General features: G+C 43.5%; 2 protein-coding genes across 2 annotated transcripts; both read left to right on the top strand.

The window, feature by feature from the left end:
• Positions 1–1,177: 1,177 nt before the first annotated feature.
• Positions 1,178–11,078, top strand: sgcb (sarcoglycan, beta (dystrophin-associated glycoprotein)). Its single transcript, XM_035784473.2, has 6 exons — positions 1,178–1,429; positions 2,223–2,432; positions 7,158–7,343; positions 7,823–8,014; positions 8,175–8,306; positions 8,415–11,078. Exons 1-6 carry the CDS (start codon positions 1,415–1,417, stop codon positions 8,619–8,621), a joined length of 942 nt encoding a protein of 313 aa, XP_035640366.1. The 5' UTR covers positions 1,178–1,414; the 3' UTR covers positions 8,622–11,078.
• A 606-nt stretch (positions 11,079–11,684) lies between these two features.
• LOC118392420 (uncharacterized) lies at positions 11,685–26,559 on the top strand. Its single transcript, XM_035784406.2, has 5 exons — positions 11,685–12,417; positions 12,658–13,107; positions 21,091–21,260; positions 21,401–21,743; positions 21,910–26,559. The coding sequence occupies exons 2-5, from the start codon at positions 12,666–12,668 to the stop codon at positions 24,996–24,998; spliced, it is 4,044 nt and encodes a 1,347-aa protein (XP_035640299.1). The 5' UTR covers positions 11,685–12,417; positions 12,658–12,665; the 3' UTR covers positions 24,999–26,559.
• The last annotated feature ends 1,213 nt before the right edge of the window (positions 26,560–27,772 follow it).

Genomic DNA, 27,772 nt, shown 5'->3' with positions numbered 1-27,772 from the left:
CCCTTCTGATGACCAGGTGGCGAAGCATCTCTGCATGTCTGGCAACAAATCACCACCTCAAGCTGAACCTCGGCAAGACGGAGCTGCTCTTCCTCCCGGGAAGGACTGCCCGTTCCATGATCTCGCCATCACGTTACAACTCCATTGTGTCCTCCTCCCAGAGCGCTAAGAACCTGGCGTGATCCTGGACAACACCTGTCGTTCTCAACTAACATCAAGGCGTTTCCTCTGCTCTATCCGCAGAGTTTAGGAAGCCAGGTCCTAATCCAGGCACTTGTCATCTCCCGTCTGGATTACTGCATTGGCTGTTGGCTGGGCTCCTGCCTGTGCCATTAAAACAACTCATCCAGAATCTGGTGTTCAACCTTCCCAAGTTCTCTCACGAATTGTTGGTGCTTGCCTAAGCTAAAGGCCCTACACGCTTGGCCTGCTCGCCTCCCTACCACTGAGGAAGTCTTCCCGCTCAGCCCAGTCAAAACTGGCTGCTCTGGCCCCCAATGGTGGAACAAACTCCCTCACGACGCCAGGACAGCGGAGTGGAGACACCTGAAACCCCACCTCTTTAAGTACCTAGGATAGGATAAAGTAATCCTTCACACCCCTTAAAAGATTTAGATGCACTATTGTAAAGTGGCTGTTCCACTGGATGTCATAAGGTGAATGCACCAATTTGTAAGTCGCTCTGGATAAGAGCGTCTGCTAAATGACTTAAATGTAAATGTAAATGTAATGATACAGGTGTAGTCGGCTGTCTGTGATGTAAACGAGACCATTGTAATGTCATACTGTCACAAAGGCGTGGGTGTTGTGTCAAGCACAGTTAAAAACAGTGGAGCATAGACACATTTCCCTAATGAATTTTAGGCCAGTAAATTACACGTATATTTTTGTCCACATAGGTAATTGTCTAAAGAAAAGAAAACGAATGAAGTGGTCATTTTAACATTTGGATAAATTATACTTTTATAACGTTAATATTATTAAACGTCAACAAGCATAACATGCTCTGTGTAATTGGTGGACAAATGGTCTGGACACTCGTCTATTCGGAAGCCCCGCCTGCAAGTGATCTATGGAAAAAAAATGAATGGATGATTAATGTGGACTTTTCTATTTTAGAATCCTGCTTGCTGGCCTTTTCTATTGGCTGGTTTAGTCAGGAATGAACCATCTGTGATAAACACGGACAACTATCGGCTAAAGTGATCCAGCTATGTGACATTTTGATACAAATGCCTCCAATTTAGCATTATTTTATGTTTTTGCTCATATAATTAGTACACTGACAAAAAACTATTATTAAGTATTAAACCGGACCGATATATCTTATTTTATTCATTTGGATGAAGTGGTCTCCTCCACTGTCTTTCCCGACTCCGGAGCTGTCAACCACAGTCGAAAAGGGAGGGTCAACATGGCGTCTGAGCAGGTCTGTTTTCAATAGCCTAAGACATTCTTGTTTTTCTGCATTTCACATTCACGGTTTGCTTTTCAAACGTCTGGGGTTTAGATTTAAGCATCTACATCAATACGAACTATTTTGAAATGATTTATTTTAGTCGGACGTTGTAAAGCGGTTGCGGAATATACATACGGTCTTACTATTCCCAAGCCCTTTATAATGTTTTTTTATGATAGGCTATCGCTCGAAATAACGGATGATTGGCGCAGTTTTCCACGGCATTGGTCAATTTAAACTGGTTGTATTATCCCAAACATGAAGTTATCTTTTAATCTGAGTTGAATATGGACATATTCACATTTGTTACGGGAAAATACGAGTGATTTATTTTTAGTCATTGCACACAGACAGAGAGACTCGGGTGTTTAATTGCGTGCATTCTTTAGAGCAGTCTGTCTATCCAGCGTCGCCTGCGTTAACGATAATTAAATACAATGTGGTAGTTTCAGTGTTACAATATATGGTTCTGTTTCTCTGTAGTGAGATATATATTTGTTACGTTGTAACGACATGTGGTAGTTAAATACATTGTTACAATGTATCAACTAGATTAACTAGACTGCAGAGTGGAATACAATAACATGTGGTACTGTAGTTTCAGTGTGATAGCTAGAACTCTCTTCACGTTTCGTCTCACACAGTGAAGTCCATGCTTTGATTAACGGGTACCACCTAAAAAGTGGTGTGTAGATGTCACAGCATCTACACACTTTACACCTGAGCCTTTATACTGATGTTTATACTGTTGTGTCTGTTGAAGGAGAGTTCCAACGGGCCTGTGAAGAGGTCTATGAGGGAGAAGGCCATCGAACGGCGGACCACCAACAAGGAGCACAACAGCAACTTTAAGGCAGGCTATGTGCCCATAGAGGAGGAGCGTCTGCACAAGACAGGCCTGAGAGGACGCAAGGGCAACATGGCTGTCTGCATCATCATCCTGCTCTTCCTGCTAGCACTCATCAACCTCATTGTGAGTGCCCAATTACACACAAACCTCCTCTGCATTATGTAATCATCCTTGTGTATCTGAATTAACTTTTAACTCAGGCTAGTAGCATGGCACCGGAGAAGATGGCTGACGTTTTACGTGCTCCTAACTGAATGTGTTATTTTGTTTGGTTGATTGTAACTTATTTTTTAAAACTTATTCTGTACATAATGTTGCTGCTACTGTCTCTCATGACCAAAAAATAACTTCTGGACATCAGAACAGCGATTACTCACCACAAACTGGCAGAAGCATTTTTTCCATTTTAACGAGTACGACGAGCCCAACATGAAGGATATACTGCTTTCCTGGGAACAGGCCCAAATCCCTGTCATTTGCGACAAGAAGAAGAGAAGACTGAGAAAAAGAGGACAGAGGACGGGCTGCCTTCTGAGACTTCGTAGGCGATCGAATATACCTCCACTGCCTTCCGTTCTACTAGCTAACATGCAATCATTGGAAAATAAAATCGGAAGCTGCGAAAATTCGCAGCTTTTTGTTAAAAATCGCGCAACATTTCAGCGCCCTGCCAGGAATATAGTATATGCATATGATTAGTATGTGTGGATAGAAAACACTCAGACGTTTCTAAAACTGGTTAAATCACGGCTGTGACTATAACAGAACGTGCGTTTCATCGAAAAGTGCAGGAAAATCTGATCACTGAAAATGGAAAAAAATATCCATGCGCCACTTCCAAGGATTGTTAAAGGTGAACCGGATTAAATGAGGTCGAGGTTGCAATACCTACAGCTTCCACACATTGTCTAGAGTCTTGTCATTTGCCAACTATTTGTTTCTTGGTCAAACAGACGCAAGGCAGCGCATTTCTTCCGGTCTCCGACCGGATATTTTGGTTGAGATTTATCCGGACAGCATTTCCAGACGGACACCTATAGAATTGACATCGCCTCGTGATCAATTTTATCGCTTATTAACGTGTACTAATACCTAAAGTTGCATTACAAAAGTATTTCGAAGTGTTTTGTGAAAGTTTATCGTCAACTTTTTTAATTTAAAAATGACGTTACGTTAGAAAACTAAATTTTTTCTGTTGTTCACACAGTCTTGATAGATCGATATCTAGGCTATATATGGACCGATTTAATCGAAAAAATACCCAAAATGATGTTTATGGGACATCTACGAGTGCCAAGAAAGAAGCTTGTCAAAGGTAATGAATGTTTTATATTTTATTTCTGCGTTTTGAGTAGCCCCCGGCTATCGCAAAATCTGTCGTTAGGTGACGTTGAAGTATTTTGGGGGATACATGCTATCAGATAATAGCTTCTCATGCTTTCGCCGAAAAGCATTTTACAAATCTGACTTGGTGGATAGATTCACAACGAGTGTAGCTTTAATTCAGTACATTGTATGTGCATTTTAATGAAAGTTTGAGTTTTATCAAAAACTATACGTGGCGCACTTGAAATTTCCACTGATTGATGTTCCCACCTCGGAACCACGGCCCCAACAAGTTTTAACTACCAATGGGACATTAAAAACAGAAATATCGATGTATATTTGTAAACAACAGCTGGTGCAGGATATCTAAGGAAGTCTCAAGGTTTTGCTCGCATGAGGCAGAGTATCTCATGATAAGCTGTAGACCACACTATGTACGGAGAGAGTTTTGATCTGTATTTTTCGTAGTTGTCTACATACCACCACAGACCGATGCTGGCACTAAGACCGCACTCAATGAGCTGTATTCCGCCATAAACAAACAGGAAAACACTCATCCAGAGGCGGCTCTCCTGGTGGCGGGGACCTTAATGCAGGGAAACTTAAATCATTTTTACCAAATTTCTATCAGCATGTTAAATGTGCAACCAGAGGGGAAAAAACTTGAGACCACTTTACTCCACACACAGAGATGCGTACAAATCTCTCCCTCACCCTCCATTTGGCAAATCTGACCATAATTCTACCCTCCTGATTCCTGCTTACAAGCAAAAAAATGTAAGCAGGAAGCAGTGTCACGCCTTGGTCTTAGTATTTTGTGTTTTCTTTATTTATTTGGTCAGGCCAGGGTGTGACATGGGTTATTGTGGTGTGTTTTTTGTCTTGGGGTTTTGTGGGGTGTCTAATTAGTCTATGGCTGCCTGAGGCGGTTCTCAATCAGAGTCAGGTGATTATCGTTGTCTCTGATTGGGAGCCATATTTAGGCAGCCATATTCTGTGAGTGTTTTCGTGGGTGATTGTTCCTGTCTTTGTGTTTGCACCAGATAGGGCTGTTTCGGTTTTCGTTATTTCATTTCGTTATTTTTGTAGTTTCTGTATGTATAGTTTTTCCCTCATTAAAATATCATGAATCATCATCACGCTGCATTTTGGTCCGATCCTTGTTCTACCTCTTCGTCAGAGGAGGAGATAGAAGAGAGCCGTTACAAGCAGCAGTGACTCGGTCTATAACAAGGTGGGCAGATGAAGCAGATGCTAAGCTACAAGACTATTTTTCTAGCACAGACTGGAATATGTTCCGGGATTCTTCTAATGGCATTGAGGAGTACACCACATCAGTCATTGGCTTCATAAATAAGTGCATCGATGACGTCATCCCCACAGTGACCATGCATACATACCCCAACCAGAAGCCATGGATTAAGGCAACATCCGCACTGAGCTAAAGGCTGGAGCTGCCGCTTTCAAGGAGCAGGACTCTAACCCGGAAGCTTATATGAAATCCCGCTATGCCCTCCGATGAACCATCAAACAGGCAAAGTATAAATACAGGACTAAGATCGAATCGTACTACAACGGCTCCGATGCTCGTCGGATGTGGCAAACCATTACAGACTACAAAGGGAAGCACAGCCGAGAGCTGCCCAGTGACACAAGCCTACCAGAAGAGCTAAACTACTTCTATGCTCGCTTCGAGGCAAATAAGACTGAAACATAAATGAGATCACCAGCTGTTCCCGGACGACTGTGTGATCACGCTCTCCGCAGCCGATGTGAGTAAGACCTTGAAATAGGTCAACATTCACAAGGCCGCAGGGCCAGATGGATTACCAGGACGTGTACTGTGAGCATGCGCTGACCAACTGGCAAGTGTCTTCACTGACATTTTCAACCTCTCCCTGTCCAAGTCTGTAATATCAACATGTTTTAAGCATAGCACCATAGTCCCTGTGCCCAAGAACACTAAGGTAGCCTGCCTTAATGACTACTGACCAATAGCACTCACGTCTGTTGCCACGAAGTGCTTTGAAAGGCTGGTCATGGCTCATGTCAACAAAATTATCCCAGAAACCCTAGACCCAATGCAATTTGCATACCGCCCTAACAGATCCACAGATGATGCCATCTCTATTGCACTCCACACTCCCATTTCCCATCTGGACAAAAGGAACACCTATGTGAGAATGCTATTCATTGACTACAGCTCAGCGTTCAACACCATGGTGCCCTCAAAGCTCATCAATAAGCGAAGGACACTGGGACTAAACACCTCCCTCTGCAACTGGATCCTGGACTTCCAGACGGGCCGCCCCCAGGTGGTAAGGGTAGGTAGCAACACATCCGCCATGCTGATCCTCAACACAGGGGCCCCTCAGGGGTGTGTGCTCAGTCCCCTCCTGTACTCTCTGTTCACTCATGACTGCACGGCCAGGCACGTCTCCAACACCATCATTAAGTTTGCCGTGGTAAACAGTGGTAGGCCGGATCACCGACAACGACGAGACGGCCAATAGGGAGGAGGTCAGAGAACTGTCCGTGTGTTGCCAGGACAACAACCTCTCCCTCAACATGATCCAAGACGACAGAGGAGATGATTGTGGACTACAGGAGAAGGAGGACCGAGCACACCCCCAGTCTCATCTATAGGGCTGTAGTGGAGCAGGTTGAGAGCTTCAAGTTCCTTTGTGTCCACATCACCAACAAACTAACATGGCCTAGCACACCAAGACAGTCGTGAAGAGGGCACGACAAAACCTTTTCCCCCTCAGGAGACTGAAAATATTTGGCATGGGTCCTCAGATCCTTAAAAGGTTCTACAGCTGCACCATCGAGAGCATGGTTGCATCACTGCCTGATATGGCAACTGCTCGGCCTCCGACCGCAAGGCACTACAGAGGGTAGTGCGAGTGGCCCAGTACATCTCTGGGGTCAAGCTTCCTGCCATCCAGGACCTCTATACCAGGCGATGTCAGAAGAAGGCCCTAATAATTGTCAGACTCCAGCCACCCTAGTCATAGACTGTTCTCTCTGCTACCGCACGGAAAGCGGTACCGAAGCACCAAGTCTAGGTCCAAGAGGCTTCTTAACAGCTTCTACCCCCAAGCCATAGGACTCCTGAACATCTAATCAAATGGCTACCCAGACTATTTGCATTGCCCCCCCCCCACCCCCTCTTTTACACCTCTGCTACTCTCTGTTATTATCTATTTATAGTAATTTTAATACCTCTACCTAATGTACATTTTACCTCAATTACCTCGACTAAACGGTACCCCCTGTATATAGTCTCGCTATTGTTATTTTACTGCTGCTCTTTAATTACTTGTTGTATTTTTTAAACTGCATTGTTGGTTAGGGGCTTGTAAGTAAGGTCTACCTGTTGTATTTTGCGCATGTGACTAATAAGTTTTGATTTGCATGGCATCATGATAATGTTAGTTATGGTTATGTTATAACTAGTTATGATCATGACAATATTCAAATCCATATATCCAAATATCTGTACATTTTCCCAACTATCAGATCACTCTAGTGATCTGGACGGTGATACGAATCGGGCCTAGTGGTTGTGACAGTATGGAGTTTCATGAAAGTGGGCTGCTGCGTTTCAAACAGAAGGCAGACATGGGCGTGGTCCACCCACTGCACAAGAGTACTGTGGGGGGCAGGAAGGACCAGGACCTGGTTATCACCGGCAACAACAACCCGGTGAGCTCAGGCAAAACACACTCACTTAGGCAAAAAACAGTCAGTTAGTCAAAACCCATTCACCTAGACAACACACACACAACACACAGTTACAAACACACACGGAATAGATTCAGAACACACAAATGCATTGTTGTAACTAGTCTATACATACACAGATCCCCAATACCCAAATATAAATACATTAACCTTTTACTGCGTTGGGCTAAATCAGAGTGTTTCTTGGTAGTCTTAAGCAACTCTACTTTGAAACAAAAGTGTACACCTCAAACACATGGTTATGGGCTTAAAAATACTTAAATATCACAAAACCATTTGACATAGAAACACCAGATTTTCAGCTGGGTTTAAAAAAACAATGTTTTAATTATTCAATTATGAAACATATGAATAACATTCCACCCATGGGGCCACTGGGTCATTTGACTGCAGAAAAGGGCTACTCAGAATGTATGCTCTTACATGTATATGTGTTCCAGGTGGTGTTCCAGCAGGGCTCCACTAAGCTCAGTGTTGAGAAAGAGAAGACGTCCATCACCAGTGACATGGGCATATCCTTCACTGACCCCCGCACTCAGAACACCTTCTTCAGCACAGACTTTGAAAACCACGAGTTCCACCTGCCCAAAGGAGTCAAAGTACTCAATGTGAAGAAGGCCTCCACAGAAAGGGTATGTTTCAGGGTTACAGAAGCTATCTAATAAAACATGTAATTAAACCGTAGGATTGACCTTGCAGTGTGTTACTGTAGATCAAATACATTCTAGAATCTGTTCCTGTCATTGATGAACATCTTGAAAATTCCCAGAAAAAGTGAAGACTCTCTTTCAGATCACTAGCAACGCGTCCTCTGACCTGTCCATCAAAGGGGACAGCAAGGCCATCATCCGTGGCAACGAGGGGGTCTTCATCATGGGCAAGACAGTGGAGTTCAGGATGGGAGGGGACATCGAGCTCAGAGCTGTGAGTGTCACCCCTTACCAAATTTGTAATACATGTATACAAGTTGAAAGTCTATGGTGTAGTGTATTCCATTAACAAATATGGTTAACAAGGTATTTCCCTTTGCAGGAGAACAGTATTATTTTGAACGGATCTGTGATGGTGAGCGTCACTCGCATGCCTAACCCCCCAGTGGGGGCCAATGTGTATTTCGACGAGGGTCTGTTGAGGTACAAGCTGTGTATGTGTGCAGACGGCACTCTGTTCCGTGTCCAGGTGAAGTATCAGAACATGGGCTGCCAGACCTCAGACAACCCATGTGGAAAGGCCCACTAAAGAGACTGGAACACAAACTGATGTTACACCATCCATCCTCTCCAACAATCAACAGATGGTCTGGCCAACCAGTGTTGAAATACCATAGAATGGTGTACAGTGCATACTCTTTATGCATTCAAAATGTAGCACACCCAGAAACACACTTTTTTTTATGGTGGTCTTTTTGTTTATCTGCATATTCACCTGGCCAAATATATCTAAATAAGTGCTAAAGTATTATCATTGTTTTTTTCTGACTATATGAAGTAACAACAGAAGCAGCACTTTACCAAGCCATCCAGTATTACCAGTATTCTGGGTATTACCAGTATTCTGCATATTACCAGTATTACCAGTATTCTGGATATTACCAGTATTACCAGTATTCTGGATATTTCTATTAATCATGACATTTGACATTTATACTTCTGCTGGCAGCTGTTTGTGACTCAAATACAAGTCACCCTGCATTAGGCATCAGCCACTGATCACATAGTGTGGGACACTATATTTATTTATTGATTATGGTTAATTAAGGAGTTATGAGTTGGAGTTAGCGGGATATGTGCGAAATAGGAAAGTTAATTTTAGCCATTCAGTATTGCTGATTGCAGGAGATAATCTGTGCTTGTTTAAAGGTCTAGTGTAGATTTTCATGAGTTGACTCTCTGTTAGGAGAATTCTAACAGAATCTCTCAGCACTCTACATTGCTATCTACATCTGCCTTCTCATCCTATACGTGCCAAACACTGTCTCTGTGTCTTCACAAAGGAAGAGAATAGAGTGTCTTTAGTTATGATGCCAAATTGAATTCATTTCCATGTGTCTATAATATATAGCCTAATGTTCCGAAAAAGGAATATACACTATATATACAAGAGTATGTGGACACCCATTTAAATGAGTGGATTTGGCTATTTCAGGTACACCTGTTGCTGACAGGTGTATAAAATCGAGCACACAGCCATGCAATTTCCATAGACAAACATTGTCAGTAGAATGGCCTTACTGAAGAGCTCAGTGACTTTCAACATGGCACCGTCATAGGATGCCACCTTTCCAACAAGTCAGTTAGTCAAATTCCTGCTCTGCTAGAGCTTCCCCGGTCAACTGTAAAAGTGCTGTTATTGTGAAATGGAAACATCTAGGAGCAACAACGGCTCAGCTGCGAAGTGGTAGGCCACACAAGCTCAGAACGGGACCGCAGAGTGCTGAAGCACTTAAAAAAACGTCCGTCCTCGGTTGCAACACTCACTATCAAGTTCCAAACTGCCTCTGGAAGCAACATCAGCACAATAACTGTTATTTGGGAGATTCATGAAATGGGTTTCCAGCCGCACACAAGACTAAGATCACCATGCACAATGCCAAGCGTCGGTTGGAGTGGTGTAAACTTACCGCCATTGGACTTTGGAACAGTGGAAACGTGTTCTCTGGAGTGATTGAATCATACTTCACCATCTGGCAGTCCGACTGATGAATCTGGGTTTGGCGGACGCTAGGAGAACGCTACCTGCCCGACTGTATAGTGCCAACTGTACAGTTTGGTGGAGGAGGAATAATGGTCTGGTGCTGTTTTTCATGGTTCGGGCTAGGCCCCTTAGTTCCAGTGAAGGGAAATCTTAACGCTACAGCATACAATGACATACTAGACAATTGTGTACTTCCAATTAAGTGGAAACAGTTTGGGCAAGGCCATTTCCTGTTTCAGCATGACAATGCCCCCATGCACAAAGCGAGGTCCATACAGAAATTGTTTGTCAAGATCGGTGTGGAAGAACTTGACTGGCCTGCACAAAATCCTGACCTCAACCCCATCGAACATCTTTGGGATTAATTGGAACGCCGACTGTAAGCCAGACCTAATCGCCAGTGCCTGACCTCTCTAATGGCCTGGTGGCTGAATGGAAGCAAGTCCCCGAAGCAATGTTCCACCTAGTGGAAAGCCTCCCTCAAGAGTGGAGGCTGTTATGGCAGCAAAGGGGGACCAACTCCATATTAATGCCCATGATTTTGGAATGAGATGTTCGACGAGCAGGTTTCCACATACTTTTGGTCATGTAGTGTACTTGCATTAAGATACACTACAGATTAATGCAGTCAGCTGTTTTTTTTTCTGTGGTATTCATGAAGCTTTTATTTGTTTCAATTATATTTTGTCAACATGGGTTTGAAACATACTATTGAGTGATTTTGTGCAATATAACATGAAGTGGCAATACTATAAGGGTGATGTTTATCTATTTTGAGCTCATTGGCATTTGTCTAACATGCTTAAATTGTGTATTAAATTATTTCTACGGTAACAATGTGCTTGGAGAAATGTGATCATCTCAAGCAGCAATATGGACTCCATGCTTTAATAGATGTAGCAATTCATTGTTTTCCAATGGAACCTTGAGAATGAGCTTCTGGAAAATATCAATGATTTAACTTATATTTGTTTAAATAAAGGGATATTCTGTGTTTGGAAAGCCCTGTAATCTGTATTGCTTCTTGTCTCTTGCAGTTTTATTTTCACATTTGAAAACTGCCCTATTTGTACCATATCCCACAATGCCCACTTGGAAATGTCAATGCATTTACAATGTACGAGCTATATTCTACGTCTACTACATTTACAGTGTACTAGCTATATTCTACATCTACTACATTTACAGTGTACTAGCTATATTCTACGTCTACTACATTTACAGTGTACTAGCTATATTCTACGTCTACTACATTTACAGTGTACTAGCTATATTCTACGTCTACTACATTTACAGTGTACTAGCTATATTCTACATCTACTACATTTACTAGCTATATTCTACGTACTACATTTACAGTGTACTAGCTATATTCTACATCTACTACATTTACTAGCTATATTCTATGTTTACATTTACAGTGTACTAGCTATATTCTACATCTACTACATTTACTAGCTATATTCTACTACATTTACAGTGTACTAGCTATATTCTACATCTACTACATTTACTAGTATATTCTACGTACTACATTTACAGTGTACTAGCTATATTCTACGTCTATCTATACAGTGTACTATTTTCTACATCTACTACATTTACTAGCTATATTCTACGTCTACTACATTTACAGTGTACTAGCTATATTCTACATCTACTACATTTACAGTGTACTAGCTATATTCTACGTCTACTACATTTACAGTGTACTAGCTATATTCTACGTCTACTACATTTACAGTGTACTAGCTATATTCTACGTCTACTACATTTACAGTGTACTAGCTATATTCTACGTCTACTACATTTACAGTGTACTAGCTATATTCTACATCTACTACATTTACAGTGTACTAGCTATATTCTACATCTACTACATTTACAGTGTACTAGCTATATTCTACGTCTACTACATTTACAGTGTACTAGCTATATTCTACATCTACTACATTTTACACAGTAAAAGGGCACAATAACCAAGATTACTTTTATAGCATGAAATCTGTTCCAATCCAGTTATTTATCAATAAATAATAAATCCAAGCTATGGCATAGTTGTCCTTTTCATTAGATTCTGGCAGCACAGTTAACTGTGAAAGACAAGAAAACAACGTCCTGGTGAGACATTAACCACGCCATGTGAATGATTGAGGGAATCAGCATAACGTTTATGCCATTGTTGTGAATGAATGTCTGACTCAACATGTCAATACACACTGAAGACTTTGATCTGAAACTACAGGAGAAAAAGTTGTTGAAATCTGCTACCTTTGCCAATGTACTTGGGAGAGACTGAAAGTCGAGTTCGTTTTGGTTGCATACAATCAGACACGGAGGGGTGAGTGAGTTTTTTTCACACATTCATTTACATGTGTGTATGACGTGTGCTAATTTTGCAATGTATGTTTCTAAATTTGAGAGTAATGCATGTGTTTGGACTTTATTTGGATGCTGTTGTATGTGTTACTCTTGGTATATTAGGGTATATCTATTGAATTTACCTTCAATACTGTATGTGTTCATACATTGTCTTTAATGTTGAAACTCACAAGTCACTAACATTAGTTATCTCTTTTAGTTCTACCTATGGGCACTGGGCTGTTTGTGATGGCCGTGTCTCAGTGGATGTTCTGTGCTGCAGTGCTGCTCCTCCTCGTCCAGGGGCTCCAGTGTTCTCCGACTCCCCCTGCCTGTCCTGAGTCCTGCCTTTGTCAGAGAGGTCCTCTGTTAAACTGTTCCTCTGCTGGCCTTTCCAAGGCCCCACAACACATCCCTTCCACCGTAAATGATCTAGACCTATCTCACAACCTCCTGAACTCCCTTGAACCCTCGTGGCCAAGTTGGGGGCTTAATAATCTATGGCTTGGACACAACAGCATCACTCACCTGTCTCTGTGTGTGGGGAGGAACTGGAGGGGTAAACATGGGAGAATACCCCTCTCACACAACAGAGGAAGATGTGTATCCTGGGCCCCGGCCCTGCAGCTGCTGTCTGCTGAGAGGAACCAGCTAGAGATGATCCCTGAGGGTGAGTCACACACACACTCTAACACATCAGGAATTGCTTTGCTGTACTATAAATGTAGTTCCACTAATCACAGGTTGTTTTGCCTAACACACATACAGGTAACTGCCAAATTAAAGGAAACACTTCAGTAAATGAGGGATACAAAGTATATTGAAAGCAAGTGCTCCCACACAGGTGTGGTTCCTGAGTTAATTTTGCAATTAACATCCCATCATGCTTAGGGTCATATATAAAAATGCCCAGTTGCCCATTATTTTGCCTACCATGGCTAGAAGATCTCTGTGTCTTTGAAAGAGGGGTCTCAAAGGAGCATAGGAGGTTTAATGGGTGTGTGTGTGTTTTTGCTCAGTCATCAGATCTCAACCCAATTGAACACACCTGACAAAGTGTTTTCTACAACCATTAACAAAACACCAAATTATGGAATTTCTTGTGGAAGAATGGTGTCACATCCCTCCAGTAGAGTTCCAGGCACTTGAAGAATCTATGCCAAGGCGCATTGAAGCTGTTTTGGCTTGTAGTGGCCAAACGCCCTATTAAGGCTCTTTATGTTGGTGTTTCCTTTATTTTGGCAGTTACCTGTGCATTCGGAAAGTATTCAGACCCATTGACTTTTCCCACATGTTACGTTACAGACTTATTTTAAAATGTATTTAAAAAAAATCTTCATAAATCTACACACAATACTCCATATTGACAAAAATAATTAAAAATCCATTTATTAAAAATAAAAAAACAGAAGTGCCTTATTTACATAAGTATTCAGACCTTTGCTATGAGACTCAAAATTTAGCTCGGATGCATCCTGTTTCCATTGATCATCCTTGAGATATTTCCACAACTTGGAGTCCACCTGTGGTAAATGAAATTGATTGGACATGATTTAGAAAGGAACACACCTGTCTATATAAGGTCCCAGAGTTGACAGTGCAGGTTAAAGCAAAAACCAAGCTATGAGGTTGAAGAAATTGTCCGTAGAGCTCTGAGACAGGATTGTTTCAAGGCACAGATCTGGGGAAGGGTACCAAAAATGTTTTGTAGCATTGAAGGTTCCCAAGAACACAGTGGCCTCCATCATTCTTTAATGAAAGAAGTTTGGAACCACCAAGACTCTTCCTAGAGCTGGCCGCCCGGCCAAACTGAGCAATCGGGGGAGAAGGGCCTTGGTGAGGGAGGTGACCAAGAACCCGTTGGTCAGTCTGACAGAGCTCTAGAGTTCCTCTGTGGAGATGGGAGAACCTTCCAGAAGGACAACCATCTCTGCAGCACTCAACCAATCAGGCCTTTATGGTAGAGTGGCCAGACAGAAGCCACTCCTCAGTAAAAGGCACACGACAGCCCACTTAGAGTTTGCCAAAAGGCACCATAATGACACTCATACCATGAGAAACATGATGAAACCAAGATTGAACTCTTTGGCCTGAATGCCAAGTTTAACAGCTTTGCACACTCTTAGCATTCTCTCAACCAGCTTCACCTGGAATGCTTTTCCAACAGTCTTGAAGGAGTTTCCACATATGCTGAGCACTTGATGGCTGCTTTTCTTTCACTTTGCGGTCCAACTCATCCCAAACCATCTCAATTGGGTTGAGGTCGGGTGATTGGGGATTGGGAGGACAGGTCATCTGATGCAGCACTCCTTCTTGGTCAAATAGCGCTTACACAGCCTGAAGGTTTGTTGGGTCATTGTCCTGTTGAAAAACAAATTATAGTCCCACTAAGTGCAAACCAGATGGGATGGCGTATTGCTGCAGAATGCTGTGGTAGCCATGCTGGTTAAGTGTGCCTTAAATTCTAAATAAATCACTGACAGTGTCACCAGCAAAGCACCCCCACACCATCACACCTCCTCCTCCAAGCTTCATGGTGGGAACCACACATGCGGAGATCATCCGTTCACCTACTCTGTGTCTCACAAAGACACGGCAGTTGGAACCAAAAATCGCAAATTTGGCCTCATCAGACCAAAGGACAGATGTAATGGACAGTAATGTTACCTGGCCCAAGCAAGTCTCTTCTTTCTGGTGTCCTTTAGTAGTGGTTTCTTTGCAGCAATTTGACCATGAAGGCCTGATTCATGCAGTCTCCTCTGAACCGTTAAAAAAACAGATAAAGCAACGCCTCTCCCGTTTTTGACCGAGATAGTTTGTGTGTATACATTGATAAGTAGGCTACGTGTGCCATTTTAATAATGTATGTAGTTCTGTCCTTGAGCTGTTCTTGTCTAATGATGATCTGTATTATGTCATTCTGTATTATATTTCATGTTTTGTGTGGACCCCAGTATGAGTAGCTGCTGCTTTTGCAACAGCTAATGGGGATCCAATAAAATACCAAATACCAATACCAAACATTTGATGTTGAGATGTGTCTGTTACTTGAACTCTGAAGCATTTATTTGGGCTGCAATTTCCAAGGCTGGTAACTCTAATGAACTTATCCTCTGCAGCAGATAAGTAAGAAGAGTGGCGGGGGCGTATGCCTCATGACTAACGAGACATGGTGTGATGAAGGAAACATACTGGAACTCAAATCCTTCTGTTCACCTGATTTAGAATTCCTCACAATCAAATGCAGACCGCATTATCTTCCAAGAGAATTCTCTTCGATTATAATCACAGCCGTATATATCCCCCCCAAGCAGACACATCGATGGCTCTGAACTAACTTTATTTAACTCTTTGCAAACTGGAAACCATTTATCCGGAGGCTGCATTCATTGTAGCTGGGGATTTTAACAAAGCTAATCTGAAAACAAGACTCCCTAAATTTTATCAGCATATCGATTGCACAACCAGGGGTGGTAAAACCTTGGATCATTGTTACTCTAACTTCCGCGACGCATATAAGGCCCTGCCCCGCCCCCCTTTCGGAAAAGCTGACCATGACTCCATTTTGTTGATCCCTGCCTACAGGCAGAAACTCAAACAAGAGGCTCCCACGCTGAGGTCTGTCCAACGCTGGTCAGACCAAGCTGACTCCACACTCCAAGACTGCTTCCATCACGTGGACTGGGACATGTTTCGTATTGCGTCCGATAAAAATATTGACGAATACGCTGATTCGGTGTGCGAGTTCATTAGAACGTGCGTCGAAGATGTCGTTCCCATAGCAATGATAAAAACATTCCCTAACCAGAATCTGTGGATTGATGGCAGCATTCGCCTGAAACTGAAAGCGCGAACCACTGCTTTTAATCAGGGCAAGGTGTCTGGCAACATGACCGAATACAAACAGTGCAGCTATTCCCTCCGCAAGGCTATTAAACAAGCTAAGCGTAAGTACAGAGACAAAGTGGAATCTCAATTCAACGGCTCAGACACAAGAGGCATGTGGCAGGGTCTACAGTCAATCACGGACTACAAGAAGAAACCCAGCCCAGTCACGGACCAGGATGTCTTGCTCCCAGTCAGACTAAATAACTTTTTTGCCCGCTTTGAGGACAATAAAGTGCCACTGACACGGCCTGCAACGAAAACATGCGGTCTCTCCTTCACTGCAGCCGAGGTGAGTAAGACATTTAAACGTGTTAACCCTCGCAAGGCTGCAGGCCCAGACGGCATCCCCAGCCGCGCCCTCAGAGCATGCGCAGACCAGCTGGCGGTGTGTTTACGGACATATTATAATCAATCCCTATACCAGTCTGCTGTTCCCACATGCTTCAAGAGGGCCACCATTGTTCCTGTTCCCAAGAAAGCTAAGCTAACTGAGCTAAACGACTACCGCCCCGTAGCACTCACTTCCGTCATCATGAAGTGCTTTGAGAGACTAGTCAAGGACCATATCACCTCCACCCTACCTGACACCCTAGACCCACTCCAATTTGCTTACCGCCCAAATAGGTCCACAGACGATGCAATCTCAACCACACTGCACACTGCCCTAACCCACCTGGACAAGAGGAATACCTATGTGAGAATGCTGTTCATCGACTACAGCTCGGCATCAACACCATAGTACCCTCCAAGCTCGTCAATCAAGCTCGAGACCCTGGGTCTCGACCCCGCCCTGTGCAACTGGGTACTGGACTTCCTGACGGGCCGCCCCCAGGTGGTGAGGGTAGGCAACAACATCTCCTCCCCGCTGATCCTCAACACGGGGGCCCCACAAGGGTGCGTTCTGAGCCCTCTCCTGTACTCCCTGTTCACCCACGACTGCGTGGCCACGCACGCCTCCAACTCAATCATCAAGTTTGCGGACGACGCAACAGTGGTAGGCTTGATTACCAACAACGACGAGACGGCCTACAGGGAGGAGGTGAGGGCCCTCGGAGTGTGGTGTCAGGAAAATAACCTCACACTCAACGTCAAAACTAAGGAGATGATTGTGGACTTCAGGAAACAGCAGAGGGAACACCCCCCTATCCACATCGATGGAACAGTAGTGGAGAGGGTAGCAAGTTAAGTTCCTCGGCACACACATCACAGACAAACTGAATTGGTCCACTCACACTGACAGCGTCGTGAAGAAGGCACAGCAGCGCCTCTTCAACCTCAGGAGGCTGAAGAAATTCGGCTTGTCACCAAAAGCACTCACAAACTTCTACAGATGCACAATCGAGAGCATCCTGGCGGGCTGTATCACCGCCTGGTACGGCAACTGCTCCGCCCTCAACCGTAAGGCTCTCCAGAGGGTAGTGAGGTCTGCACAACGCATCACCGGGGGCAAACTACCTGCCCTCCAGGACACCTACACCACCCGATGTTACAGGAAGGCCATAAAGATCATCAAGGACATCAACCACCCGAACCACTGCCTGTTCACCCCGCTATCATCCAGAAGGCGAGGTCAGTACAGGTGCATCAAAGCTGGGACCGAGAGACTGAAAAACAGCTTCTATCTCAAGGCCATCAGACTGTTAAACAGCCACCACTAACATTGAGTGGCTGCTGCCAACACACTGTCATTGACACTGACCCAACTCCAGCCACTTTAATAATGGGAATTGATGGGAAATTATGTAAATATATCACTAGCCACTTTAAACAATGCTACCTTATATAATGTTACTTACCCTACATTATTAATCTCATATGCATACGTATATACTGTACTCTACATCATCGACTGCATCCTTATGTAATACATGTATCACTAGCCACTTTAACTATGCCACTTTGTTTACTTTGTCTACATACTCATCTCATATCTATATACTGTACTCGATACCATCTACTGTATGCTGCTCTGTACCATCACTCATTCATATATCCTTATGTACATATTCTTTATCCCCTTACACTGTGTATAAGATAGTAGTTTTGGAATTGTTAGTTAGATTACTTGTTGGTTATCACTGCATTGTCGGAACTAGAAGCACAAGCATTTCGCTACACTCGCGTTAACATCTGCTAACCATGTGTATGTGACTTATAAAATTTGATTTGATTTGAGGTAACTCTGGGGCTTCCTTTCCTGTGGCGGTCCTCATCAGAGCCAGTTTCATCATAGCGCCTGGTTTTTGCGACTGCACTTGAAGAAACTTTCAAAGTTCTTGAATTTTCCGCATTGACTGACCTTCATGTCTTAAAGTAATGATGGACTGTCATTTCCCTTTGCTTATTTGAGCTGTTCTTGCCATAATATGGACTGGGTCTTTTATCAAATAGGGCCATCCTCTGTATACCACCCCTACCTTGTCACAATAACTGGCTCAAACACACAGGAAAGAAATTCCACTATTAAACTTAAAGCACACCATTCCAGGTGACTATCCCATGAAGGCTGCCATCAAGGCAAATGGTGGCTACTTGAAAGAATCTCAAATATAAAATATATAGTTTAACACTTTTTTGGTTCCTACATGATTCCATGTGTTATTTCATAGTTTTGATGTCTTCACTATTATTCTACAATGTTGAAAATAGTAAAAATAAAGAAAAACCCTGGAATGAGTATATGAGTCCAAACTTTTGACTGGTACTGTTAAGATATTTTGTCAAGGTTTCTACCCAGAAACTTAACCATTAGGATTAGAGGTTATGTAGCATGAACAAGGAGTAATTAAAAATAATCAACACAGCTCCAACTGGGTTGGAGGGGGGGAAGAGAGGAATGCATGTGTGTGCCTAACGAAAACAAAGAGGATCCTTAACCTATGTTTAAACCAACCCAGCTATATATCTGAAGATAAAATAAGACAGTGAGAGCCCCTCCAGGTTTTCCGTATCTGGGGGGGACTGGAACTATCTGCTAAGTGGTAATAAACTGTGGTGAGACTTCAGGAGATAATCCAGATATAGTGTGTAATGTACATGCGTTAGTGGGTTGGAATGGACTTTTGAAGCTGCTTTGTCTTTGTCAGAGAAGAGGATCTAAAACGTTATTGGATGAAATGTGAGGTATATAAACCAATATACATGGTATTGTGACCAGAGCGCTCTCGAGAATAAATGTTATTGGCTAATTTTGATTGACTGGTCTCTGTCTATTTTATGCAAATAAGAATCTTACAAATTCTTATAAAAGTGTTTTAAATTGAATTGGTTGTTGAACACATAAGAACTAAATTCATCTAACAGGTACTGTATGTAAATGTGATATTTGATATTTTTATAACATTTGCTAAACTTTCCAAAAAAGTTTTGTTTTGTCTTTATGGGCTATTGTGTATAGATTAAACAGGAAAAAAACAATTGAATCCATTTCAGAATAAGTCTAACGTAACATAATGTGGAAAAGGTCAAGGTCTAAATACTTTCTGAATGCAACGTACACGCACATGCATGAACACCCATACTCTTATGAATGATTATCCAACATAATTAGGACTTTGCTCTTTTCGGAAATGATTAAACTGGCCCAGTCAATCACAAAATGAATTTGACAAATCATTGTACAATCTTCAGCCAATTGTAGATGCTGTTTACTGACATTCCAATGGTTCATCAGAGGGTGTGAAAGTGTAATGATTGTGTTTTAAAGGAGGAAAATGCCTCAATAATTTTACAGTAGTATTATCTTACTGTTTTAAAAATGCCAAAGGAGTTAAACCTTTTAGTTGTGTATGCATTCACTGATGATTGTGTTTTCTCCTTGTTTGAGGTTTGTGAGGACTGTCGGCAGTTGCTCTGTGAGACAGGGGCCTCTCCGTGCTGCTTGGTATTCTGCTCAGTCTCCTAGCGCTCCTCTAAGGAAGCCCAGACCCACAATGCCTCACTTCAGCACAGCAGTGTCAGCCTAGTGAAAAGAGGAGACCGCAGGAGAGACTGAAAATCAGTGTAAACTAAATTCTGTCAACAGAAATCCTTGGCCTGAATCAGTCATAACATTTCCATTTTAGCAGACACTCTTATCCAGAGTGATTTACAGGAGCAATTAGGGTTAAGTGCCTTGCTCAATGGCACATAGGCAGGCTTTTCACCTAGTCATCTCAGGATTTGAACCAGCAACCTTTTGTTACTGCCTAAATGCTCTTAATCACTAGGCTACCCAACCCTAGTCATTTGTTTATACTCTAGCCAGGACATACTGTTTAGCATATAATTAATTCAAAACAAATCTGTGCCAAGTACAAAACCATTTGATTGTCAATAACTCAGTGTCCCCAATGTCTTGTAGTGATAATGCCTCTGCGTCTTTGTTACCATCACACCGTAGTACTGTACACCGAGGTGTCACCACAATGGCCCAGGGAAGTAAACCCTATAGTGGGGGTAAACAAATGCTATCAGTGCCTCCTAGTTCAGTCATGTCAGGTATAGGGAGCAGGTGTTGCTGTGCATTCCCAGACAGGTAGGCAGGGATATGTAAGGGCAGGTATTCATTCATCTCAGGATGGTCCCCTGCTCATAAAGCAATGGGAGGAATGTCAGCTTACTGCCCACATACAGAACAAAGATGAGAAGCGGACTTCTGTGATCATATAGTCAACCACCTCATGATTACCATCATCTGTGCATTACTGAGGACAAACAGGTGTCATCCTAGTCATCTGACATTATGCCACTAATGTGAGGACTATGTTGGTGTGCTGTCCACTAGGCCTGGGAGGCAGTGAGTTCCTGCAGGTGCTTCAGCTCTCCCACAACAGGATCTCTGGCCTGCAACCTGGAGATCTTTGCAGGTGCCCCCATCTGAGAGAGCTTTGCCTGCAGCACAACCACATATCCAACCTCCACCCACACGCCCTCAAGGACCTCCCAGAGCTCAGGGTAACTACAAATCATTAATAGTAACTACTGCATCACAACATGTTATCTGGTTACCACCTGACCTAAACCTCACCTGAGCTCAGTACTATAAAACAGATTTCTGACATACCTATCATTTTCATAATGACATCCTTCAAAAGGTCCTTGATCTGAGCTTCAACCTGTTGACCACAATCTCTCCATCCGCCTACCTGTCGCTACGTAACCTGAATGCCCTGGTGGAGGTGAGTGGTAACAGGTGGAGGTGTGACTGCAGCCTGCGGAGCGTGAGGCGGTGGATGGCCTACGATAGGCAAAGGGCCCAACAGCAGATCTGGAGGGGGATGGTGTGTTCCTCCCCCTCCACCCACACAGGAGACCTGTTACACTTGGAGGACAGTGACCTCACCTGCTCTACAGCAGAGAACAGGGAGGGGCTCCACCAGGATGTGACAGTGACTGAGGGGACAGAGATCCTGCTGCCCTGCGGCACCCTGCGGCAAGGTAACACACCCAGACAGGAAGCTGCTGCCTTTCACTTGTTGCATTACTCCAATATTACATTTGTTTGTAACAACTTACATTTCAGATCAATCATATAAGATGTGATGTAAAACAATGTAATCATGCTTGGCTTTATGACAGTAATACACTGATGTATTTGTTCTAGATTCAACATGGTGGACGACTAATGGACAAGTTTCTGGAAGTCAGATGGGCCTGCTGATCAGTGACATCACAGAGGAAGATGCAGGGCTGTACGTGTGCATGTCTGGGCCAGAAGAGCAGTATATATCTGTATTCAACATCCATGTTCATAAGACACAGAGGAAAAGCAGAGGCACCAGGAGTTTACACAGGGAGAGGAAGCTGATACACACAGAGGTAGGCAGCCTACAGAGGGAGGATCAGGGGACAGACCTGAACTCTCTAGATCTCCACAGGGCTTCTCAGAGAACACAGTCTGACCTGGTCCTGGCTGTCTGCCTGTCTGTATTCATCACCTTCCTGTTAGCATTTATACTTGGTGTTCTTTCCAGACCTCTCCTGGACCCTCTCTGGAAGAGGTGCTGTAACCGTACCAAGCAAAGCTCCTCCCCAGCCCAGTCGGTCTCCTATGCTGGGCAGGGACCCTACGACAATGGCGCCTATTCAGATGAGGCGCAGGAGGAACTAGGAACACACAGGGAGAGTCGTGTGACATTCAGAGGACATCCTTCAGAAATAAGGGATCAGAGTAGCATTACATACTATGATACGGTGGCCAATGGCAGACAGGACAACCTCGCTGGGGAATATGATGCAACATATGAGAATGTTTATGCAAAGGATATCTCACACCCCTCCCTTGAGGTCCATCACCCACCTGACGAGAAGCCCAGGGCACAGGACTCTGTCAGCTCAGGCAGCTCCCAACAGGACAGCCCAGAGACAGACACACATAGTGGAGAACTCTCTGATGTCTCTCTGAGTGAACCACAAGTGGGTGCTCACCCAGTCCATACCCACCATGGCATGGAGTTTGAACCCATCCCTGACCCAGAACAGTTGCAGGGATATCGAAGCTCGTCCGTGTCTTCACACTCTGACCAGGAGAGGCCGGATAGGGATCAGGATATGCACTGGCCCAAAAACTATTTGGCTCAAAGATTGGAAGAGAAGTGCAAGACCCAGAACAATCCCTGGGAACATCAATCTCTCCAGAAGGAAGATGACTCCTTTGAGCAGAGTTCAGATTTCCCTATGGTTAAACAAGTTGATGTGCCACAGATCAAGATCGGCAGTGTGGGTGAGATCGCTGGATTTACAGCTGAGCCCTTTACAGATTGGAAACCAATCAAGGCAGATACAAACCCCATGGAGCCTGAGCTGTGGAATGACAGTGGAGAGATCTTTGAGTTCCCTGATTCTATCCGAGGTGCATCGGGACAGTCCAGCAGTCAAGATCTCTCAGGTTCTGCTTTTGACGATCAGTTGAGAAAGTATGAACAAGCTCGGAATGAAGAACCGCTGGTGAAAGACCAGAGGGAGAATAATAATCTGCTGGAGCTGAACCTAAGTTACAGTGGGAATGAACCTACAGTGTACACTGTGAACCCAGAGACGGAGGTAGTGAAGGAGAAGATGATTGTCCAGAATGTGGGTGAACTTATACAGGAAGTTCAGAGTGCTCTGAAAACACAGGAGTGCTATGATATGTCCAGTGATCGTGGGGATGAACCCACAAAGTGCACCGTGAGCGAGGAGGATTCAGCTCAAGTTCCAGATGTCATGTACAGGGATCCATCTCTCAGTCTTGGAGACACGGTCTCTTTGGTGCCAAGGAAAACTCTCAATATTGGCTTTAAGAAATACACCAAGCCCCTTCCACAGCTGTCTTTGCCAAAAACATCCCTCCCTTTCTCCACCTCTTCAGATTCTCAAACTCAACTTTATGTCCCCCCACTTGGGAGACGTCTGGATAGCCATCTCCCTCAGGAAGCTCCACCTGCTGCCCCAAGAACACCCCCACCCTCTGGTTCATCCTCTTCTAGAACCGGGAGCGAGGATGAGACTACAATGAACCGAAAAAGAGAAGAGAAAGCTAAGATCCCTGACGTCACATATAGGGATTACTCTCTCAGATCTGGAGACACATCAACTAAAGTATCTTTCTCTCCAAGAAAATATCTAAATATGGGCTTTTCCAGCGAGAGTTCTCAATATCAACATGAGTCTGTGACAAGGTACGAGAGTGTCACCAGAACAAAGGGTGTAGACTTTGATGAAGACAGCAAGCTTCGTCCCAAAATGTCTTTGCCCAAAACATTACTCCTTTCCACCACCTCCTCAGACAGGGTCAGAGCTGAGGAGCCATCAGTTAAAATCTACATCCCTGGACTTAGGAGGCGTCAGAATATTCAGCCCCCTCAGGAAGCTCCACCTGCCAAATCATCCTCTTCCAGCTGTGAGAGTGGAGATGAGACTCCAAAACACACAATGAAACCAGCTAAAGCCATCACAGATAATTTTTCCCCAAGGAGAACACTCAATACCAGCTTTAACAACTCAGCCAGTACCACAGATGAGGTGGAGAGGAAGTCCGAAGCAGAGGACAGGTGGGATCAGCCAAGGCTTGGTAAAGTGCAGGCGCTGTCAGAGAGGACACGAAGGGACACAGAGGAAAGTTCTACAGACATGAATGTTTCTTTCTCCCAAATAAGAGCGCTCAATATCAACTTTGATGCCTCAGACAGCAGCACAGACGAGGTGGGGAGGAGTACCGGAGCAGACTACAGTAACCCTACTGAAGAAATCAGTCCCTCTCCCCAACTGTCATTGTACAAAACATCACACTTTTTCTCCACCCCCACAGATGAGGCGAGGCCTCGAGGAGAGTATTCACTCCAAATTCCCCTACACAGGAATCGCTTAGTTGTAGACATCCAGCCCCCCCTGGCTCTACCGGATGCCCCAACAACACCTCCACCATCCCCAGAGGGAGAGGAGGCAGCAGGGCCTGGATGGAGGAGTAGGGAACAACAGATAAGAGCCATGGATGGATTTGGCTGTAACTCCATGACACAGGGAGACCGGAGCTATATGGGGTTAGTGGTTGCTAAACCATTCGGCATATCTCGTCCATATCAGAGCGTTACCTCAGAAACCATTATGACCACCCGGTGTAGTGAGGTCTCTACCTCTGGTGACCTCAATATGACCTACTCCAACTCCCCCCCCCTCCATTTTGAAACACACAAAGAGGGCAGTGAAGCTTGAGAGCTACAACTGTAATTGTTTGTACTGATTTAAAGAAATCACCTGAGAAGTTAATGCAGCAGATGAAAGTTGTTAAAACGTAAGTTTATTTTACAGAATTATACTGTTATTACATTGTTGTAAATGAGTGTAACACCAGACATGTTTGTCTTAATGAAAATAGCTGTTGTGTAAGTGACTGAATTATTTCAGACTGAGGCAAATAAAAGGTGGGACCATTAAAACCCAATTTCCCAGATTCATATCCACCTACTTTACTCACTCAGTACCCTACTCCCCTCTATTTTGCTACAAAATCCTCTTCATGACACTATCATAAATAAACCTGTAATGAAAGTCGCCCATATTGTGTTTGATGTTTTTATATCAGTTGATCTATAGGTACCTGGATAATAAGGTGCACACATGACGTGGTAATTACTGTGGTAATGCAATAGTAAAAATACATTAGGCCTACAGTAGCGGAATCAAACATGATCCTGTGCAATTTAAAAACACAGAACGAACATCTCATCACAAACCACATTTGAATCTTTCTGTAAAGGAAGATGGCAAAGCAAAAATGAATGACAACAGTAAGTTAATATAGAGATACTGTAGGTTACAGTGAAAACACATACTGTACATACATATAGTCAGGACAGGGTTGTTCAACCTCCTGCATTACCAATGTAGAACACCATCTGAATTAGACTTATTAGTGTGCAGTCCAGCCACTAGCTCCATCTCCAAAAACCTAATATAGACAAATATACTGATGACTGGACAGGACAGCCAAAGCATCATGGATCACTGATAGGTGGAGATCTCATGTGACCTTACTACTTCATAAATTGATCCATTTACTATATATGCTTTAGTTGTGGATAAGATGCCACTGGGTTTGACATGTCAAAAGATCTGACATTCTTACAACGCAGTCTCATGTTAATTTCAGTTCATGTCCATTTGTTTGAGAGAATGACTTTGTTGTTTTTACTGTGTGTGATAGGGGGAGGGGTTGGCAAATGAAGGAGGGAACTCCTCTTCCTCAAATGAGGTTACATGTGTGTTTCAGCTCTGAATATACACAATAATGGTTTTCATAAAGCATTAAGACAACATGGAGGATATCAAATGAAGCACAAATTCCTGTACAAAAAATAAAAGTTTTCAAAAATCTCATCCATTCTGACGTTTCACTCATGACAATTGAGCGTCACATCACAGCCAGAGAAAAGTTTATACATGTGTTACAAGAACATTAGCAAAAGCATAGCATTGTCACAGGGGTCAAACTCTAACCCTTCAATGTCCATGGTCTAACTCTAACCCTTCAATGTCCATGGTCTAACTCTAACCCTTCAATGTCCATGGTCTAACTCTAACCCTTCAATGTCCATGGTCTAACTCTAACCCTTCAATGTCCATGGTCTAACTCTAACCCTTCAATGTCCATGGTCTAACTCTAACCCTTCAATGTCCATGGTCTAACTCTAACCCTTCAATGTCCATGGTCCATGGGTCTAACTCTAACCCTTCAATGTCCATGGTCTAACTCTAACCCTTCAATGTCCATGGTCTAACATGTCCATGGTCTAACTCTAACCCTTCAATGTCCATGGTCTAACTCTAACCCTTCAATGTCCATGGTCTAACTCTAACCCTTCAATGTCCATGGTCTAACTCTAACCCTTCAATGTCCATGGTCTAACTCTAACCCTTCAATGTCCATGGTCTAACTCTAACCCTTCAATGTCCATGGTCTAACTCTAACCCTTCAATGTCCATGGTCTAACTCTAACCCTTCAATGTCCATGGTCTAACTCTAACCCTTCAATGTCCATGGTCTAACTCTAACCCTTCAATGTCCATGGTCTAACTCTAACCCTTCAATGTCCATGGTCTAACTCTAACCCTTCAATGTCCATGGTCTAACTCTAACCCTTCAATGTCCATGGTCTAACTCTAACCCTTCAATGTCCATGGTCTAACTCTAACCCTTCAATGTCCATGGTCTAACTCTAACCCTTCAATGTCCATGGTCTAACTCTAACCCTTCAATGTCCATGGTCTAACTCTAACCCTTCAATGTCCATGGTCTAACTCTAACCCTTCAATGTCCATGGTCTAACTCTAACCCTTCAATGTCCATGGTCTAACTCTAACCCTTCAATGTCCATGGTCTAACTCTAACCCTTCAATGTCCATGGTCTAACTCTAACCCTTCAATGTCCATGGTCTAACTCTAACCCTTCAATGTCCATGGTCTAACTCTAACCCTTCAACCCATTCAATGTCCATGGTCTAACTCTAACCCTTCAACGTCCATGGTCTAACCCTTCAATGTCCATGGTCTAACTCTAACCCTTCAATGTCCAACCCTTCAATGTCTATGGTCTAACTCTAACCCTTCAATGTCTTCAATGTCCATGGTCTAACTCTAACCCTTCAATGTCCATGGTCTAACTCTAACCCTTCAATGTCCATGGTCTAACTCCTAACCCTTCAATGTCCATGGTCTAACTCCCTAACCCTTCAATGTCCATGGTCTAACTCTAACCCTTCAATGTCCATGGTCTAACTCTAACCCTTCAATGTCCCTTCAATTCAATGTCCATGGTCTAACTCTAACCCTTCAATGTCCATGGTCTAACTCTAACCCTTCAATGTCCATGGTCTAACTCTAACCCTTCAACGTCCATGGTCTAACTCCTAACCCTTCAACGTCCATGGTCTAACTCTAACCCTTCAATGGTCTATGTCCATGGTCTAACTCTAACCCTTCAATGTCC

This window comes from Oncorhynchus keta, chromosome 1, assembly GCF_023373465.1.
Source record: "Oncorhynchus keta strain PuntledgeMale-10-30-2019 chromosome 1, Oket_V2, whole genome shotgun sequence".
Lineage (NCBI taxonomy): Eukaryota > Metazoa > Chordata > Actinopteri > Salmoniformes > Salmonidae > Oncorhynchus > Oncorhynchus keta.
Note: the sequence above shows the minus strand (reverse complement) of the source record. Positions and strands in the feature narration are given on the sequence as shown.